This window comes from Coregonus lavaretus, assembly GCF_964263955.1.
Source record: "Coregonus lavaretus genome assembly, chromosome: 12".
NCBI lineage: Eukaryota > Metazoa > Chordata > Actinopteri > Salmoniformes > Salmonidae > Coregonus > Coregonus lavaretus.
The window spans coordinates 10,264,881-10,284,506 of NC_139999.1; the positions used below are offsets into that span (position 1 = coordinate 10,264,881).

At 42.9% G+C, this 19,626-nt stretch overlaps 1 protein-coding gene across 1 annotated transcript in view; it reads left to right on the top strand.

Moving 5' to 3' along the window:
* Positions 1–1,922: 1,922 nt before the first annotated feature.
* Positions 1,923–19,626, top strand: part of LOC311138477 (metabotropic glutamate receptor 4-like) — a gene marked incomplete at both ends in the record, with an annotated part of 220,973 nt that continues 203,269 nt past the window's right edge. Inside the window, one exon of the mRNA XM_084173172.1 lies at positions 1,923–2,468. Coding sequence (XP_084029298.1) covers positions 1,923–2,468 — 546 coding nt within the window. The remainder of the gene's footprint in view (positions 2,469–19,626) is intronic.

A 19,626-nucleotide genomic window follows, 5' to 3' on the forward strand; every position in this document is an offset into this window, starting at 1 on the left:
TTCTTTATGCAACAGTTTATTGTGTCCAATTCACTCAGTATTATACTTTTTTAATTTGGGGCTCAAAAAGCTCTCAATGTTTGATTTTGCATGACAGATTTTCCAATGACACACTTCTTCTACACTGTAATAGAGCAGGATTTGTGTGAACATACTCACGTCAGGTTAAACCAAATCATTAAAATTATATGAAAATGATAAGTGGCATAGAGATGGAATTGAATCCTATCTGGGCTAGCTTGGGACTCTTTCTTCACACAAGTGACTGTGGGCGTTTAGAGTTAAAGGACCAAGTCACACTATATGGGTTTAATTCTGAAGCGCTAGTTCTCCTGGGCACGTTTCTCCTCTTACCTACTCCTGTATCAAAGAAGTTCTCCTTCTGTAGTAATATCACAATTACCATTTCACAGTCTCTTCAGAGAAACTATCCCTATGGTTTGATGCCGTCCAAGGTGCAGACTCCGATATGCCAGCTTTGTGGGCATAGGGAAGAAAGGAGTGGGATTCAGGCTGATGGAAGAACAGAAAAGGAGACGAATAGGAGAAGTGATGATTCATCCAATATCTGCCTCCTCTCTGATCTGTCATCCAACAGAAGGGATAAGAGGTGTCAATAGGATATGGAATTTCTATAAAATACACGTAACATGTTGGTCTGATGTTGCCTTAGTGACATCTTAACATGTTGGTCTGATGTTGCCTTAGTGACATCTTAACATGTTGGTCTGATGTTGCCTTCGTGACATCTTAGCATGTTGGTCTGATGTTGCCTTAGTGACATCTTAACATGTTGGTCTGATGTTGCCTTAGTGACATCTTAACATGTTGGTCTGATGTTGCCTTAGTGACATCTTAACATGTTGGTCTGATGTTGCCTTCGTGTCATCTTTGGATAGGGAAAGGTCGGAAAAAGGTTAAGAACTAATCAACAGAAGCAACATAATTGTATGGAGGAAAGAGTCACCAACAAAATATCTGATTTAAGTACTTACAGTAAAGGCCTAAAGCGATATAGGACATGTACGCAAGACATGAGAGTACACATCATACACAAAATGTTGCAACCTAACAATGGTAGGCACATTAGTACAGTTGGCTAGTTTTCCTATTGAGTACGTTGAAAAGAGGCGTGTGGGAGATAACTTTCATGCCTTTCGACCTTGGGAGTCCATGGCAACCATTTTTCAATTCAAGATAGAGAGGTGTGTGGGTAGGGAGGGAAGAGGGAGAGAGAGAGCGTGTGAGAGTGAAAGACAGTGTGATGGAAAAAAATAGTCTCGTCATTCCACACAGGATTGCAGCAAAAGTAGTTTTGACAGAAAAAGAAAGCAGTGAAAAGCTCAAACCAACACAAATCCCTTCTCTCATCTCTAGCCCCTCTCTCATTCTGTGTGGTTTCTCATCGCTCCTCCTCTGCTTTATCTTGCAGGAATTCACTCAGCAGCCCGGAGAACTGAGCCGAGCGGCCTGAAGGCTCTGACACGAACCAACCAAATCCCCCCCCCCAAGGGAAAGGGAGAGATTAAAAACTCCTGATTGACGTGGAGGGAGAGAGCGAGAGAAGCAGGGAGAGAGGGGGAAAAAATAGCTTATCGTTCACCTTTGCTCTTCTTCAGGCCCCATGTGAGGGATTGCCATAGGCAGAGTGGTGACTAACAACGGACAGGGGAGTAGAGGAGTAGCTGCCCAACACACTGGTCAGACCATGGAGTGAGGAGGAGAGAAGGAAAGAAAGAGAGAAGAAAGGAAGAGGATAGAGCCATCTAAGAGCAAAGCAACGAGAGACATCACCTGTTCTGTGCCCACCACTTCGAAAAGGTATTATTAAGATTAACCCCCTCGACATAGAGTAGTGTTCTTTGTGTTCCTGATTCTGCTGGGTTCTAGAGTGTGTCTGGATTCGTGTCTGGGCTGTGGTCATGGTGTCTCAGCCCCAGGGGTGTGCTCTGCGTCGGACAGACAGGATCTGTCACAGAGGCAGCCTGATCAGGTTCTTACTCCTCCTCTACTGTTCTCTCATGGTCGCCCAGGGTGCCAAACCCAAAGGCCCGGGCGGCACACACCTCAACTCCATCCGCATCGAAGGGGACATCTCCCTGGGAGGCCTGTTCCCCGTGCACGCCAGGGGCAACGAAGGCAAGGCCTGCGGGGAGCTGAAGAAGGAGAAGGGGATCCATCGTCTGGAGGCCATGCTGTTCGCCCTGGACCGTATCAACAATGACCATTCCCTGCTACCCAACATCACGCTGGGGGCACGCATTCTGGACACGTGTTCCCGGGACACCCACGCCCTGGAGCAGTCACTTACCTTTGTCCAGGCCCTCATCGAGAAGGACGGGACGGATGTCAAGTGTCTGGGCGGGGGAGCACCCATCATCACCAAGCCTGAGAGGGTGGTGGGGGTCATCGGAGCCTCGTCTAGCTCTGTGTCCATCATGGTGGCCAACATACTCCGGCTCTTCAAGGTAAGGACCACCCCTTGGTGGTGTTTTACTATGTGTGTGTGTTTGTGGTGGAGTGTTTACAGTGTTGGAATGAGTGTCTGTATGTACATTGTAGTCAGTGACGATTTCAGCATGTCATTCTTGGTGGGTCAAACTCAACCAATTTTTCTAGGTGCATGCCAGTGAAGCCACTACACAACACAACAATAAACAATACATTAAATGCACTATAATGGTGACAAATGGTGGCCACACACTGTTAGGGCCTACATGAAGCTGTCCCAACAACGGAGCTTTCTTTTCAGCACCATGGAGTGAATCCTTACCACTGCTACACCTGGCTATCAGCGGAGCCTCGTCTGGCAGCAAAACCGTTTATTGAGCCTCATTTACTGCCTTTTTAAAAACCATAGCTGATATGGCTGCTTGCTTAAATAAATATGGTTTCTACTGGCTCCTTGTGGATTTGTGTAACTCGATAAGAACCACATTCTCCTTCAATAATAATAAATGCCAACATGAGTTTTGACTTTTGAACCATACACAAACATTATTACATTTATGTTCAGTAAATTCATAATGTTTGTTTTTATATCATTAAGACTTAGCTCTAAGTATAAGCAAGTGCAAAAAATGAGCGGCAACGAGGTAAGCCTATTTGTTCAGCACTTTCGAAATGGACAGCGGCAGAAATTCTGATAGATGTTGGTTCAGATAAATTCAGCAAGATGTTGAGGCCTTCACTTTAGTCTTCTTTAAGTCACCACAGAGAGAGAGATGTGGTTATCCTACCATTTAAAGTCTTTCATTAGGCCTATGTGGTCTAAAAAGGAAGGAACATTACATCACAAGGATCCACTTTTATAGACAACATACTGACGCACAGACAGCGCATTGCGCAAACAACCATCGCAATATGAAATGGAATTACATGGGTCTATTACTGAACTTTTTGTTGAACAAAAATATTTGAATGGGAAGAGACTGTCACTGGCAAACATGGTTACAGACCCAACAACATTATATAGCATCCCCTCCTCGTGGAGAAAAGCACATGAGCTAATTATAATACACAAAGTAAGCATCATTCTAAAAATGCATAATTCTAATATTGCCTAAAATGTGACCCGCCACCTGGATTTGGTCCTGTGTAGCAAAATGTAAAAGTGTGTTTTTTAGATTGGATAAAAGTAGAGACTCAGAGCTAGAAAAGTGTATATCATACACTGCAGTTGAGGAACAATGGGAACGTAATTCTGCTTTGAAAGTTGATAAACTTGTAACCCCACTTATGAGAAAATGGCCCTTGAATGTTTTGCTACGCCTACTGGAGAGCTCTTCTTTGTCTACATCCATTCAGCATCGTTCACACCCTTTTAAGCCTGACCCATCTCTTTAAGGATTCACATGTGAAGCCATGTGTTAAACAGAGTGAGTAGTGTAGTAAACAACCAAAGATTTCAAGACTAAAAGTGGTAAATGTAGCAGCCTACAATACGGAAAAAAATCCTGGTAAAAATACACTTTATCTAGTCCTTGGCCTATATCCTAATCTGACTTTGGTGCAGGTCATGTTGTTCTTCACATTACCGTCTCTGATAAACAAACATTATATCAAATCAAATCTAAGTTAGTTTTTCACATGCACAGGGTACAGAAGGTGTAAACAGTACAGTGAAATGGTCACTTGCATAGTAGCAATATCAAAAACAGAAAGTGTCCAGAGGAAAATATTTTATAAATATTGTATGATTATTAGATGACTCTTACCCAGACACACTTGTCTAAATTGATGGGTCATGTAAAGTAAATGCTATAACCACCCCCCAGCCACAACTAGCTAAGTGGACAGGTCAATATTGTCTAGACATGTACACATGTTAAAAAAATACAATAGATGGCTGTAATCACCCCCAGACACACTTGGCTAACTTGACGGGTCATGTAATCATATGGATGCTGCGTTTTAAGGGTGTTCATTTTGGATCATGCTTGATGTACCCTTAAAAAGGTGTTGGTCGTCATAATGCCTTTGTAGCCTGTAATCTCCTTCACTCATGGTCTAAAAAATACACCTGAAAATGCCTAGGCAGGAGTCAGCCGAGTCGTCATGGCCCCGCAGTGCTGTCTCACAATTGCCACACTATTTAATGTCTGCTATAATTCTGCCATTCATTCTACACGTACCTATTCTCCTCTGTTTGTTGGTTGTGAAGGTCATGGCTCGTCTATGTGTGGTGTGTAGCTGAGAAACAATGTTTGATTTCCCCAGTAATCCCAGTTCAACAACATTGTCTCCATGTGATGCACAATTCTCATGTTTTAAGACCCTTTCAGACAGATTTGGAAAACACACCTTCTCCATCGAATAGCAGGCAGGGGAAGCAAAATAATGATTGCTTTGCAATGCTCGCAGTTAGCCACTGCATCCTTCCAAACCACTCATTGTTGAATTTGCGATTTCCGACTTGTGTAATGTTTATGTCCAATGACGATGAGCACAGAGACGTTTTATCTCTAATTTCTCTTCATATGACAAGGATTTAAAAGGATTTGCCAGTAGATTGTCGACGTGATTCATGATGATGACTGCTTATCTAGCTAGCTAGTTTGCTAGCTAATATTTTGAAAATATGATGTTGACATGATCAGTCCAATCAAAGCTACAAGAGATATAACGTAATTTTACATAGTTTTATCTGTGGCCAATGACCTTGAGCCTTCTTGGACGGGCACTTCTACTGTAAATCTATGGCAGCACCCAACGGGGCTTGAACTGCCTATCTCCCCCGTAGATTCTGCGGTGAAGTGATGTCCCCATGAGTGACAGAACCCTGAGCCAATCACGGCACAGCCAGAGAAGATTAACAATGCCTACGCTCTGTGCTTTCGCTGGCTGCCCCTCCACCACAGAAAGCACTGAGCTAGGCTGAAACACCTGGATTTTGGAGCTGCCTTACTCAAGAAAGAGTTTGGATGCTGGTTTATTAACTGAAGGATTTTTTTTCATTGTTTGCTAAACTGATATGTGTCATGAATTAATGCCAGAATTACATGCAAAACAGGCCCTTTTTTTTATAGGTGGGTCTCAAAACAGATGGGGCTTCGCCCCACCTGCCCTGAGAACGGGTCGACATTGATTATTGTGTTTACAGTGTTGGAGTGAGTGTCTGATGTTTCCACACTGTGGTGTTTACAGTGTTAAGAGTGAGTGTTGGATGTGTTAGGGCTAGTGAGTAGCCAGCTAATCTTTATATTTCAAGTCTAGCCAACTTGGATCTATTTGCTTGCTAACAGGGTAGAACAGTTGAACTGTTACGAATACACCCTCGAATACACACTGTTTGAACAACATAGCCTGTTCACTTTGTTTAGATGTTGAAATCAGGTGGCCTACCTGGATAAGAAGATGCTTATTTCTCAGAATGAGAATGAGTTGCCAATTCCTTATAACTTACATAGATTTTATGCTCATTGCACATTTTATAAAACATAGACTAGATAGCCACATGCTGTTATGTGCTAGCTAAAATGCTGCTAGCGGTACGTAGTGTTGTCACAATACCAGCATTTAGACTTGCAAATGAATTACTTAAAAATCATACAATGTGATTTTCTGGATTTTTGTTTTAGATTCCGTCTCTCACAGTTGAAGTGTACCTATGATAAAAATTACAGACCTCTACATGCTTTGTAAGTAGGAAAACCTGCAAAATCGGCAGTGTATCAAATACTTGTTCTCCCCACTGTAGCTGGCACGATGTTCTTGCGCTATAAGGGGACATCGGCTTCACTGATAGACTTATAATATAAAATAATATGCCATTTAGCAGACACTTTTATCCAAAGCGACTTACAGTCATGCGTGCATACATTTTTTTGTGTATGGGTGGTCCCGGGGATCGAACCCACTACCTTGGCGTTACAAGCGCCGTGCTCTACCAGTTGAGCTACAGAGGACCACATCAGTAGACGACGTGAGACACATTTGTCAGAAGTACCGAAAGTAACAAAAATTCTAGTACCGAACCGTTTTTTCAGTTTCTAGTATCGAAAAAGTAATGACGTTTTTCGGTAAACCGTGCAATGCCGCAAGGGACAGAAACTGAGCATTAATTATTTTCCACCAGTGGCGGTCGGTGCCGTTTAAGACGAGGGAGGACGATTATTATTTTTTATTAACATAGCCTTATTTCTATTACAACATATTGGATGACTGTCATTCATATTCCATTCACCCAGCTCAATTTAACATCGATAGGTTTAGGCTACTACATAATATTCAAATTTTACCCATCATGAGTTTGAATGAATGAAAGTTTACAACGTAGGTGCACAGGTCGAGAGAAATTTGAGTAATCAAGGTGATAGACATTGACACATTCAATACCACCTTGCACACTCTTGCCTTCATCTAGCTGATCTAGTGTGTAATCATTAGTCCAACAATTGCAAATATTGGACAAATTCAGGTATGTTTATCCCCGTTTCGTTTGATTCCATTTAAGAAACGTTTTTTTCAACAAATCGGTGGAATGAATACACCCCTGATCAAACGCAAACACAGTTCACTTTCATAGCAGCCACATACAAACAGCATGATCCCTTTCATCATTGGATAATTCCTTCTCACATCTACGCGCTCTCCTTCTCCTTACCTTTTGCCTTCGCTTGTGGACTTCAGTGCACAAAACATCAGCTGTCTGTGACCAGGAAAAAAATACTTTCCAAGCCAAACCTTCAGATTATAAACGCTAATCGCTACACACAGCCTACATCGTTGTCACCATATTAGCTAATGTCAAGTCAACAAAGCTACTAGAACTAACGCGTTAGTAAACCTGCTACAATCATGCAGTACAGTGTACAGTTTGCAAGCAGTTTAGCAGTTACACCGGCAGGCCCCGGTGGCAATAAATTAATAAAACCAAAAGCTTACCTTGACTTGGAAGAGTTCCAGTGTTGGATAGCTAGCTAGGTAATATAGCATCCCTCTCTGTTTAAGCCGGGTGTTTGAGTAGGCTGAACTAGCTAGCTGCATTCGCTAGCTAAGTAAGCGATAGTGAAAGTGAACAAATAAGAAATGTAACTTTTTAGTCCCTTTTACACCTCTCTCTCTCTCTCTCTCTCTCTCTCTCTCTCACTTGTCCTTAATTTTTGAATAAATTAATTTGTTGAAAACTGTTCAACTATTGTCTTTCTCTCTGAGTCAACTACTCACCACATTTTATGCGCTGCAGTGCTAGCTAGCTGTACCTTATGCTTTCAGTACTAGATTAATTATCTGATCCTTTGACGTCGTCAGTTCATGCTGCAAGAGCTCTGATAGGTTGGAGGACGTCCTCCGGAAGTTGTCATAATTACTGTGTAAGTCTATGGATGAAAACCTTGAGCCTCCCAGGTTTTGTAGTGAAGGGTCCTCCCCTTCCTCCTCTGAGGAGCAGCCACTGTTTTCCACAATCATGTTCATTGATACTCCCATTGTAGTAGGGTTTGCTCGGTTCTACATTTTGGGAGTGGAGACATAAAAAGGGTATTGTTAGAAGGGGAATCGACCGATTCTGTTGGACCAAACCTCAAATGCAAATACCGAGTTGAAACTTCTTGTTATCAGAGAGGAATAAATTATATTTCATCTTTGTTGTTGTGTGTGGAGGGGGAGGGGCTTGGTGTCTGTGTGCGAGTACACAGTGAACAGAAAGAGCGAAGGAGATGAGACCAAAAAGACAAACGCTCATAAAAACGTGTGTTAGAGTGAGTGTCTGATATATGTACACTGTGATGTTTACAGTGTTAGAGTGAGTGTCTGATATATGTACACTGTGGTGTTTACAGTGTTAGGGAGTGTCTGATATATGTACACTGTGGTGTTTACAGTGTTAGTGAGTGTCTGATATATGTACACTGTGATGTTTACAGTGTTAGAGTGAGTGTCTGTTATATGTACACTGTGGTGTTTACAGTGTTAGGGAGTGTCTGATATATGTACACTGTGGTGTTTACAGTGTTAGTGAGTGTCTGTTATATGTACACTGTGGTGTTTACAGTGTTAGTGAGTGTCTGTTATATGTACACTGTGATGTTTACAGTATTAGAGTGAGTGTCTGATATATGTACACTGTGGTGTTTACAGTGTTAGAGTGAGTGTCTGTTATATGTACACTGTGATGTTTACAGTGTTAGTGAGTGTCTGTTATATGTACACTGTGATGTTTACAGTGTTAGTTAGTGTCTGTTATATGTACACTGTGGTGTTTACAGTGTTAGGGAGTGTCTGATATATGTACACTGTGGTGTTTACAGTGTTAGTGAGTGTCTGTTATATGTACACTGTGGTGTTTACAGTGTTAGTGAGTGTCTGTTATATGTACACTGTGATGTTTACAGTATTAGAGTGAGTGTCTGATATATGTACACTGTGGTGTTTACAGTGTTAGAGTGAGTGTCTGTTATATGTACACTGTGATGTTTACAGTGTTAGTGAGTGTCTGTTATATGTACACTGTGGTGTTTACAGTGTTAGTGAGTGTCTGTTATATGTACACTGTGGTGTTTACGGTGTTAGAGTGTCTGTACAGTGCCTTCGGAAAGTATTCAGACCCCTTGACTTTTTCTGCATTTTGTTACGTTACAGCCTTATTCTAAAATTAAAATAATTAAAAAATCCTCAGCAATCTACACACAATACCCCAGAATGACAAAGCGAAAACAGATTTTTAGAAATCTTTGCTAATTTAATACAAATAAAAAACAGAAATACCTTATTTACATAAGTATTCAGACCCTTTGCTATGAGACTCGAAATTGAGCTCAGGTGCATCCTGTTTCCATTGTCATCCTTGAGATGTTTCTACAACTTGATTGGAGTCCACCTGTGGTAAATTCTATTGATTGGACATGATTTGGAAAGGCACACACCTGTCTATATAAGCTCCCACAGTTGACAGTGCATGTCAGAGCAAAAAACAAGCCATGAGGTCAAAGGAATTGTCCGTAGAGCTCCGAGACAGGATTGTGTCGAGACACAGATCTGGGGAACGGTACCAAAAAATGTTTGCAGCATTGAAGGTCCCCAAGAACACAGTGGCCTTGATCATTCTTAAATGGAAGAAGTTTGGAACCACCAAGACTCTTCCTAGAGCTGGCCGCCTGGCCAAACTGAGCAATCAGGGGAGAAGGGCCTTGATCAGGGAGGTGACCAAGAACCCGTTGGTCACTCTGACAAAACTCTAGAGTTCCTCTGTGGAGATGGGAGAACCTTCCAGAAGGACAACCATCTTTGCAGCACTCCACCAATCAGGCCTTTATGGTAGAGTGGCCAGACGGAAGCCACTCCTCAGTAAAAGACGCATGGCAGCCCACTTGGAGTGGGCTATCAGACCATGAGAAACAAGATTCTGTGGTCTGATGAAACCAAGATTGAACTCTTTGTCCTGAATTCCAAGCGTCATGTCTGGAATAAACCTGGCACCATCCCTACAGTGAAGCATGGTGGTTGCAGCATCATGCTGTGGGGATGTTTTTCAGCGGCAGGGACAGGGAGACTAGTCAGGATCGAGGGAAATATGAACAGAGCAAAGTACAGAGAGATCCTTGATGAAAACCTGCTCCAGAGCGCTCAGGACCTCACCTTCCAACAGGACAACGACCCTAAGCACACAGCCAAGACAATGCAGGAGTGGCTTCGGGCCAAGTCTCTGAATGTCCTTGAGTGGCCCAGCCAGCACCCGGACTTGAACCCGATCTAACATCTCTGGAGAGTCCTGAAAATAGCTGTGCAGCAACACTCCCCATCCAACCTGACAGAGCTTGGGAGGACCTGCAGAGAAGAATGGGAGAAACTCTCCAAATACAGGTGTGCCAAGCTTGTAGCGTCATACCCAAGAAGACTTGATGCTGTAATCGCTGCCAAAGGTGCTTCAACAAAGTACTGAGTAAAGGGTCTGAATACTTAGGTAAATGTGATATTTACGTTTTTTATTTAAAATAAATTAGCTAAAAATTCTAAAACACTGTTTTTGCTTTGTCATTATGGGGTATATTGATTGATGAGGGGGTAAAAAAAAACAATTTAATCAATTTTAGAATAAGGATAAAATGTGGATTATGTCAAGGGGTCTGAATACTTTCCGAAGGCACCGTATGTACACTGTGGTGTTTACAGTGTTAGAGTGAGTGTCTGATATATGTACACTGTGGTGTTTACAGTGTTAGAGTGAGTGTCTGATATATGTACACTGTGGTGTTTACAGTGTTAGAGTGAGTATCTGATATATGTACACTGTGGTGTTTACAGTGTTAGAGTGAGTATCTGATATACAGTATATACACCAGGGCTCACCAACCCTGTTCCTGGAGAGCTACCATCCTGTAGGTTTTCACTCCAATCCTAATCTAGCTCGCCCGATTCTAATAATTCGCTGATTGATAAACTGAATCAGGTTAGTTACAACTGGGGTTGAAGTAAAAACCTACAGGAGGGTACCTCTCCAGGAACAGTGTTGGAGAGCCCTGATGTATTCTGTGGTGTTTACAGTGTTAGAATGAGTGTCTGATATATGTACACTGTGGTGTTTACAGTGTTAGAGTGAGTGTCTGTTATATGTACACTGTGGTGTTTACAGTGTTAGAGTGAGTGTCTGTTATATGTACACTGTGGTGTTTACAGTGTTTGAGTGAGTGTCTGATATATGTACACTGTGGTGTTTCCAGTGTTAGCGTGAGTGTCTGATATATGTACACTGTGGTGTTTACAGTGTTAGCGTGAGTGTCTGATTTATGTACACTGTGGTGTTTACAGTGTTAGAGTGAGTGTCTGTTATATGTACACTGTGATGTTTACAGTGTTAGTGAGTGTCTGTTATATGTACACTGTGATGTTTACAGTGTTAGCGTGAGTGTCTGATATATGTACACTGTGGTGTTTACAGTGTTAGAGTGAGTGTCTGTTATATGTACACTGTGGTGTTTACAGTGTTTGAGTGAGTGTCTGATATATGTACACTGTGGTGTTTATAGTGTTAGAGTGAGTATCTGTTATATGTACACGGTGGTGTTTACAGTGTTAGAGTGAGTGTCTGTTATATGCACACTGTGATGTTTGTTCTCTGTTAGCTTTTGTTGGGAACGTTATCCTCATTCCTGTCCAAACATTCTAATGTTTGTCGTAACACAGTTTGGTTCCCTGATATTTGGAAAGAATAGCTTGAATAAATAATGACGGAGGCATAAAAACAAATAATGAACATTTGGAGAAATAATATTGGTTAAATATCTGCCCCCACACCATGGGAGTTCCCATAATCTTACAATAATCCCATTGGCCATCTCAATCCAACCACGCTTTGTACTCGGTTGCTAAGCAGGCACAACTAGTGCCTCTCACCCATAGAGTTGGATAGAGGGCACATATGCAACGCTAGAAGATAGGCTCTCTAGTACATCTCTATGCTCTCACTATCCTGAAGAATAGGATGCAACAGCAGTTATTTTAATTGTCTCCTCATAGAACAACAACAGTTTGTCTTTCGACCTGGATTCATTACTTTGATTGCCCCCCATGATAGAAAAAGTCATTTTTATCCAATTGCTGTACTTGGTCATAGTGCATACGGAGCCCCATGGTTTCACTGATTTATAAGCCCAGACATCTTAATTGCTTTCTCTGATCTGTTTATGCTACTTCTGCCATTGCCCAGGTTTGATTGCTGGTGTTGGCTCCGGCCTGTCAAACTACTGCCATTTCATTGAGGCATTCATTCCTTTTGAGAAGAAATGCTTTGCCTTTACTCTCTTGGTCATGCATTCAGACTGTGTTTTACGACTATTTTGATATTTTGCATATCTATTACTAATTATCTCACTAATTGTGATCATTGGATTACATATTTTAGCCTGATAAAATTCATTAAAAATGATTCTGGTAAAGATGAGACAGCCACTTCCAGCGATGTATTATCTGTATCTCAGATCCTTCCTTATACTGTAGTTGCATGTATCACCATGAAGACTGGTGGGTCAGTTATGAACGGGGGTTTACACAAGCAAAGCTCTGCCTGTGTAACGCCATTCATCTGGCAGAGGGCTGTGATCAAAGACGTGGTATGGAGTGGGAGGGAAGTGGCTGTGACAGGCCTATGGCTTATGTTCTGCCGTAAGAACCCTGAATGCTCCCAGCTGATTCCACCATCACAGGGCTATGCAGTACCAACCAGGAGGAGTGTATCCCCCATTCCTCCTCAGCCTGGCTGTAAGCATAGCCCTGAGTGATGCCCAGCATGGTGGCATGCTCTTACAATAATAAGCATCTCCGACAGCGCTCTCTGATCCCATTCGCTCAGGAAGCCTGTTGGAAGTCCTTAGCGCAGGACATACTCTTATCATTACCACATATAGGAGGAGGCCCTACATACTTAATTTGTCTCTCTCTGATCTCTTCTTCCTCTACCCCTTTACTCCCTTCCTATTTCTACATGACTCCCATCAACCTCCACTCGTAATCAAACAGTCATGTGAGGCAGGTAGACAGTTCGATCCGGATGTGTCGAGGGTCCTGAAGTTGGCCACATGTTGAGTCAACACTGTCCTCATTATAGGGATAACTATAGTACAGTGCCTGCTGTCTTGGGTCTCACTGGTGAACATTAGAGGTATTCACAGGTAGCCTGTGTCCATCACTCAATTGACTAATGACCTACAAGGAAGTAAGATAAAGTAAACCCTGACATTACTGTAAAGCAGTGGTCCTCATGTACAGATTTACATTTACATTTCCGTCATTTAGCAGACGCTCTTATCCAGAGCGACTTACAAATTGGTGCATTCACCTTATGATAGCCAGTGGGACAACCACTTTCCAATATATATGCTTTAGCAGTGCGGAGAGCCTCCGTGACACAGAGAAGAGCAGTCTCAGTTGAATGACCAGTCTTGAAACCTGACTGGTTTGGATCAAGAAGGTCATTCTGAGAGAGAGAGCAAAAGAGTTGGCTAAAGACGGCACGCTCAAGAGTTTTGGAGAGAAAAGAAAGAAGGGATACTGGTCTGTAGTTGTTGACATCGGAGGGATCGAGTGTATGTTTTTTGAGAAGGGGTGCAACTCTCGCTCTCTTGAAGACGGAAGGGACATAGCCAGTGGTCAAGGATGAGTTGATGAGCGAGGTGAGGTAAGGGAGAAGGTCTCCGGAAATGGTCTGGAGAAGAGAGGAGGGGATAGGGTCAAGCGGGCAGGTTGTTGGGCGGCCGGCCGTCACAAATCGCAAGATTTCATCTGGAGAGAAAGGGGAGAAAGAAGTCAAAGCATAGGGTAGGGCAGTGTGAGCAGGACCAGCGGTGTCATTTTACTTAATAAATTAGGATCGGATGTCGTCAACCTTCTTTTCAAAATGGTTGACGAAGTCATCCACAGAGGAGGAGGATTCAGCAGGGAGGAGAAGGTGGCAAAGAGCTTCCTAGGGTTAGAGGCAGAGGCTTGAAATTTAACAGTAAAAAAACAGACGGATAGTGGAGAATGGTCCAGTGTAGTGTGTGTGTGTTTATGTGTGTCTGCTGGAGGTGAATGGATGATATGAAGGTCAGCTGGATGGGTTTCTGTCCCAGTCAGGCCTGCTGGTGAGGGCCAGCTGTATTGCCTGCTCATCAGAAGGCCTCCGCTAGAAAGGCTAAATTTATAGTCATCTACCATGCAAAAAACTAAAGTGATGACACATTCGGATCACATTGTAAAACCTGTTGGTCGCTGAAGCTGGCGGAATGAAGGACCATGTAAAAACTGTTGGTCGCTAAAGCTGGCGAAATTAAGGACCATGTAAAAACTGTTGGTCACTAAAGCTGGCAGAATGCAGGACCATGTAAAAACTGTTGGTCGCTGAAGCTGGCGGAATGAAGGACCATGTAAAAACTGTTGGTCGCTAAAGCTGGCGGAATGAAGGACCATGTAAAAAACTGTTAGTAGCTAAAGCTGGCGGAATGAAGGACCATGTAAAAAACTGTTGGTCACTAAAGCTGGTGGAATGAAAGACCATGTAGAAAACTATTGGTCGCTAAAGCTGGCGGAATGAAGGACCATGTAAAAACTGTTGGTCGCTAAAGCTGGCGGAATGAAGGACCATGTAAAAACTGTTGGTCGCTGAAGCTGGCGGAATGAAGGACCATGTAAAAAACTGTTGGTCGCTAAAGATGGCGGAATGAAGGACCATGTAAAAAACTGTTGGTTGCTGAAGCTGGCGGAATGAAGGACCATGTAAAAAACTATTGGTCGCTGAAGCTGGCGGAATGAAGGACCATGTAAAAAACTGTTGGTAGCTGAAGCTGGCAGAATGAAGGACCATGTAAAAAACTGTTGGTCACTAAAGCTGGTGGAATAAAAGACCTTGTAAAAAACTGTTGGTAGCTAAATACGGCTAGAAGGACCATGTAAAAAACTGTTGGTAGCTAAATCCGGCTAGAAGGACCATGTAAAAAACTGTTGGTAGCTAAATCCGGCTAGAAGGACCATGTAAAGACGGTTGGCTGGTATGCCCTCCCCCATCTGAGCGGTCGGCTGTGAATGCCCTCACCCACTTAAATGCTGATTGGTTTTGTTCTGCCCACTATAGTGCTGTGCGGTTAGAACATGATGTTGAGGCCAATCACTGTACTCTTGATAGTCACCACCACCACATACAGACAGACAGCTGTTTCCATTTGAAGATGTATATATGTTTGTGGTAATCCAATTGACTTGGAATCTTATTGTTGTGGTTGTATAAGACAAAGATGTGCACACATGTAAACAGTATTAGTTAAGGGTTATAACTATACAATATACATATATGTACATTAATAAATGGCATTACACTTATAACATGTCTATAAAGGGCTATAAACACAGCATCACAATAAACGTAAACTTAAACATTCACCTCTTGGAGAGAGAGAAACAAATTACTTGGATTGACAAGGGGTAAAGATTTATAGCACCCTCTCTCTCCAGCCTGGTGTGAGAATCTCCAGGGCTGAGATCTTATCTGATCTGCCCTGGCGCCTCATGGTCGTACATTTCTCTGTGCATGAGCAAGCTCCAGGAACCATCTGGGATGACTCTAGAGGCCTGCCCATGGCAGCACAATAAAACACCTTAACAAAGAGCACTATGGAAAATGCTGCTGTAGTGTGTGCATACAATACTATGTTTATCAATACAACAATTAAACAACTTCTGCAAAAGTACTTGTGCAACCATTGTAATAATAACACTTATGGCAGTACGGAATAATACTGCATACGATAAGCAATACGCAAAGCAGTATTGGCAACTCTAACATTAATGAATAGTTACAGCCATACAGTAGAACATATGGCTGAAACGTATCAAAGTATCTTGAAGTAATTAGTGGTAATTACCTATTATTACACAGCATGTAAAAACCCCAATAAACCCCACTGCAACTTACATTACGATGCACGCACAACATTCAGACATTCGTGTTTGTTGCGTCAAAAGACAGGTATTCATATTCAAGGCATTCACATTTTCAACTTATTTCAAAGATAAAACACCAGCAGGGGGCGAAAAAGTGTATGCATTGTGGAACCCATCATTAGCTTGTGTTTCCCTGGGGAACATATATACTGGTGCACCTTTGTGATAGCAGGTGGTGAAATGTTTGGTGAAAAAGCATTTCACTGGAATTCCTTCATGGAAGAGGAGACTCTCATTCATACACATTCAGCTCATTTAGGATTCTGGAGACTCAACCGGTAGGCACATGGACATTGTTGTGTAAAATTGTTGCCAGTTAGGCGTTTATTTGTGTTGAGAATTGAGACCAATTGTCTAATTTAGTATATATAGTATAATTTAGATAATGACTACATTGAGATTATATATTCAATTTGAAATGACCTTACTTGAAGTAATGTATATTTCTTTTTGTGTTTTGCCTTTAAAGGTTATCAACCTAACTAACTAACTAACTGACTAACTAACTAACTAACTAACGAACTGGAATTAAATAAAAGAAGTTAGAAGAAAATTGAGTTGTCCCTTACGTCCTTCAGTCCTTAAAGAGGCCTTTTTCAAGTTTGGGCAAAGAGCTGCAATGTGAATCATACACAACTTGACAGTTGATAACCGGCGTGGCAGTGAAGACAAAATGATTAACGGCCTGAAGTCAAGAAAGCTGTCGTCGCAGTTAGGAGTATTGACTGACATCTCAACATGGCGGAGGATGCTCTTGGAATAACTGTGAAGGAGCTGAAGCAAAAAATAACTTTAGCTAAAAGCACTTTTACCAAGCAGGCAAACTTCCTCAGCAGAGGTGCAAAGCACATGACTAAAAGAGAACTACAAGAGGAGTTCAAGAAGCTCAAGTCGGAGGCGAGGACGGTCAGTGAGACAAATGACGAATACAGGGCAGACATTGAAGCTGGAACCGATGAGGGTGAAGAAGCTGAACTGAGCAAGGAGCAGCAGACTGAACTTGAGAAGACGATCCAAGAATGCGAAGCACGATTGGATGAGGTCAGCGAGATGGTCCAGTCCAATCTATGGCCTAGATACGGCGAGAATGAGGTGAAGTCTGCAATCCATGAAGCCGAGACAGCCTGTGATGGAGTTGCTCAGATACCTGTTACCGCTGTAAACAGAGATGGCTTTGAGCTACGGTGGGATAGTGCGAAAACACAAGTCCAAAATGCAATCGCAAGCCTAGCAGAGTGGGAGATGTGGATTCCAGTGGTGGAAAAGGAAAGGCTGGGAGGCAGAGTGAAGGATCTGAAGGCATTCGGCAACAACCTTGAAGCAAGGAGGGCAGGATTTCTCACAGCACAAAGAATTGCAGAAGAGAGAGACGGAGGGAGAGTGCCACAGGTGCCCATGCCAGCTCCACAACCGACACTGAGGATAAAGCCAATCTGTCTACCCAGGTTCAGTGGGTATAAAAGGAATTTCCATCGATGGAGAAGAGACTGGGAGAGTCTGCAAAAGCAGGGGGAACCAACAGGCTCAGTCGAAGTAAAGAAGATCCAACTCATTGACAGTATAGATGAGAGGATATGCAGAGACCTCCGTTTTGTCTCACAACACTGCTGAGGACATGTTCAGGGTGCTGGAGAACAGGTATGGAAACAAGTCTACAATTGCCTTGGAGATAATGGAGGATCTGGAGAAAATTCCTGCTTTAAGGGCAAATCCGCCTAGGAAAGTTATCGACATGATCCAAACTATAGAGAAGGCCCTGGATGACCTCACGGAGCTTGGAAACACAGGAGCCATCAACAACCCTCTAGTGATCAGATCCATAGAAAGCAAGTTACCTGACAACATCAAGAGAGATTGGCTTGTCTTCATGGTTAATGCGAGGAATAATGTCACACCAGACAATCACTTTCAGAACCTTCTTAAATATCTGAAAACACAAGAGGAAATTCTTGAAAAACTGGAGCAGCTGGGAGTGAGTGAAAGGCCAGAAAATAAAAATGCTTGCATGGAGAGGAAATATGCATCCACGCGGTCCACAACGAAAGGCGGCTGTGTTGTGTGTGGAGATGAAAAGCACAGAGAAAATATATTATTTTGCAAGCGTTTCAAAGAACTGAAGCTGGTGGAAAAGTTGGCTGCTGTAGAAAAGCTGGGGGCCTGCAAGAGGTGCTTGGTCTGTCATGGAGAAGATGATGAATGCAAAGAGACATACCTGTGCAGGAACAGAAACTGTAAAAAAGACCACCATATCTTTCTATGCCTGAAGGGAGACTTCAAGAGGAGTGACTCAGAAAGAAGACAATTCAATGTGAGAAGGCATAAGTGGACTGAGGAGCAGGAGGAATTTGTATCTAAACTCTTCCCAGAGATGGCGGACAAATTCAAGAGAGCGTTCACCAACATCACCGCAAAGACAAACTGTGTTGAAAAGATCCAGCTTGGAGAGATTGTGTCAAGTGCAGTAGAAGAATTGCCAGTTATTCTAATGCTGCTCGAGGTAACAAAAAAGGGTTAACAAAAAAATTGGAACCTTGATCGACTTGGCATCGGACACAAATTATATCACCCACAGAGCTGCCAGGAGATTAAATCTTCGAAGTGAAAACATCACTTTAGTCGTCCATGGAGTTGGGGGAATGGTTAAAACCAGAAGATATCTCCTCAGAGTGGGGGTCAAAATGCCTAGAGGCACAGAAAGAGCCCATGAGATTGTCTGCTATGGTTTGAATGAAATTGCCAACATCCACAGAGTCATCAAACCTGAGCAACTCAAGAAGTTCTTCCCAGAAGTCAATCTAGGAGATCTGAGGAGACCGGAGAGCATTGAGCTACTGATAAGCCACCACGAAGGAAGACTTGCTCCACAAAGAGTGAAGGTGATTGGAGACCTTGTCTTATGGGAGAGCCCGCTAGGAAAGACTGTTGGTGGAGCACATCCAGATCTGTTTGAAGAAGTCAATATGGCCGCACACAGGTCTGGAACGCACTTTGCTCGATCCATGAGAGCAACCGCTGTCAAGTATCAAGAGATAACTAAAACAAGAGTTCACAGCTGAAACCAAAAGCACAGTTGCTCGCAGAGAGTTCTTGGATTGGTGGAAATGGGATAGCATTGGAGCACCTTGCGAACCGAAGTGTGGAGGATGCCGGTGCGGCAATTGTCAACCAGGAGGCAAGGAAATGACTGAGTGAGGAAAGCGAGCTGGAGATCATAAGGAAAGGCCTCACATACATCAAAGCAGATGCTCACAGCGATGAACCGCACTGGGACACAAAATACCCCTGGATTCAAGATCCAAGTTCCCTTCCCTACAACAGGAGTGGGGTTGAAGCCACCTTCTTAAGAACAGAAAAACAGCTAAAAAAAGAGCCAGAGTGGAAAATAGCATACACAGATCAAGTGCATGAAATGGTGGAGAGAAGAGCCACTTGGTGGCGCCAAACCCACACTCTGTCACAACACCTGTGCGACTGGAATGGAACAGCAGCCAGAAGTTTAAAGGGGTCAGCATGAATGACCTGCTGCTGAAAGGGCCTGATATCCTCAATCCCATCCGAGCAGTACTACTCAGGTTCCGAAGAGGTGTCCATGCTGCTCTTGGCGACATCAGGAAGATGTACAATTCGGTGTGGTTAGAAAACCTGGAGATGGAGGGGTGGAGCTAGCATGTTGGAGTGAACGGCTGTGTGTGAGAGACTCCCGCAACTTTTTTTGCG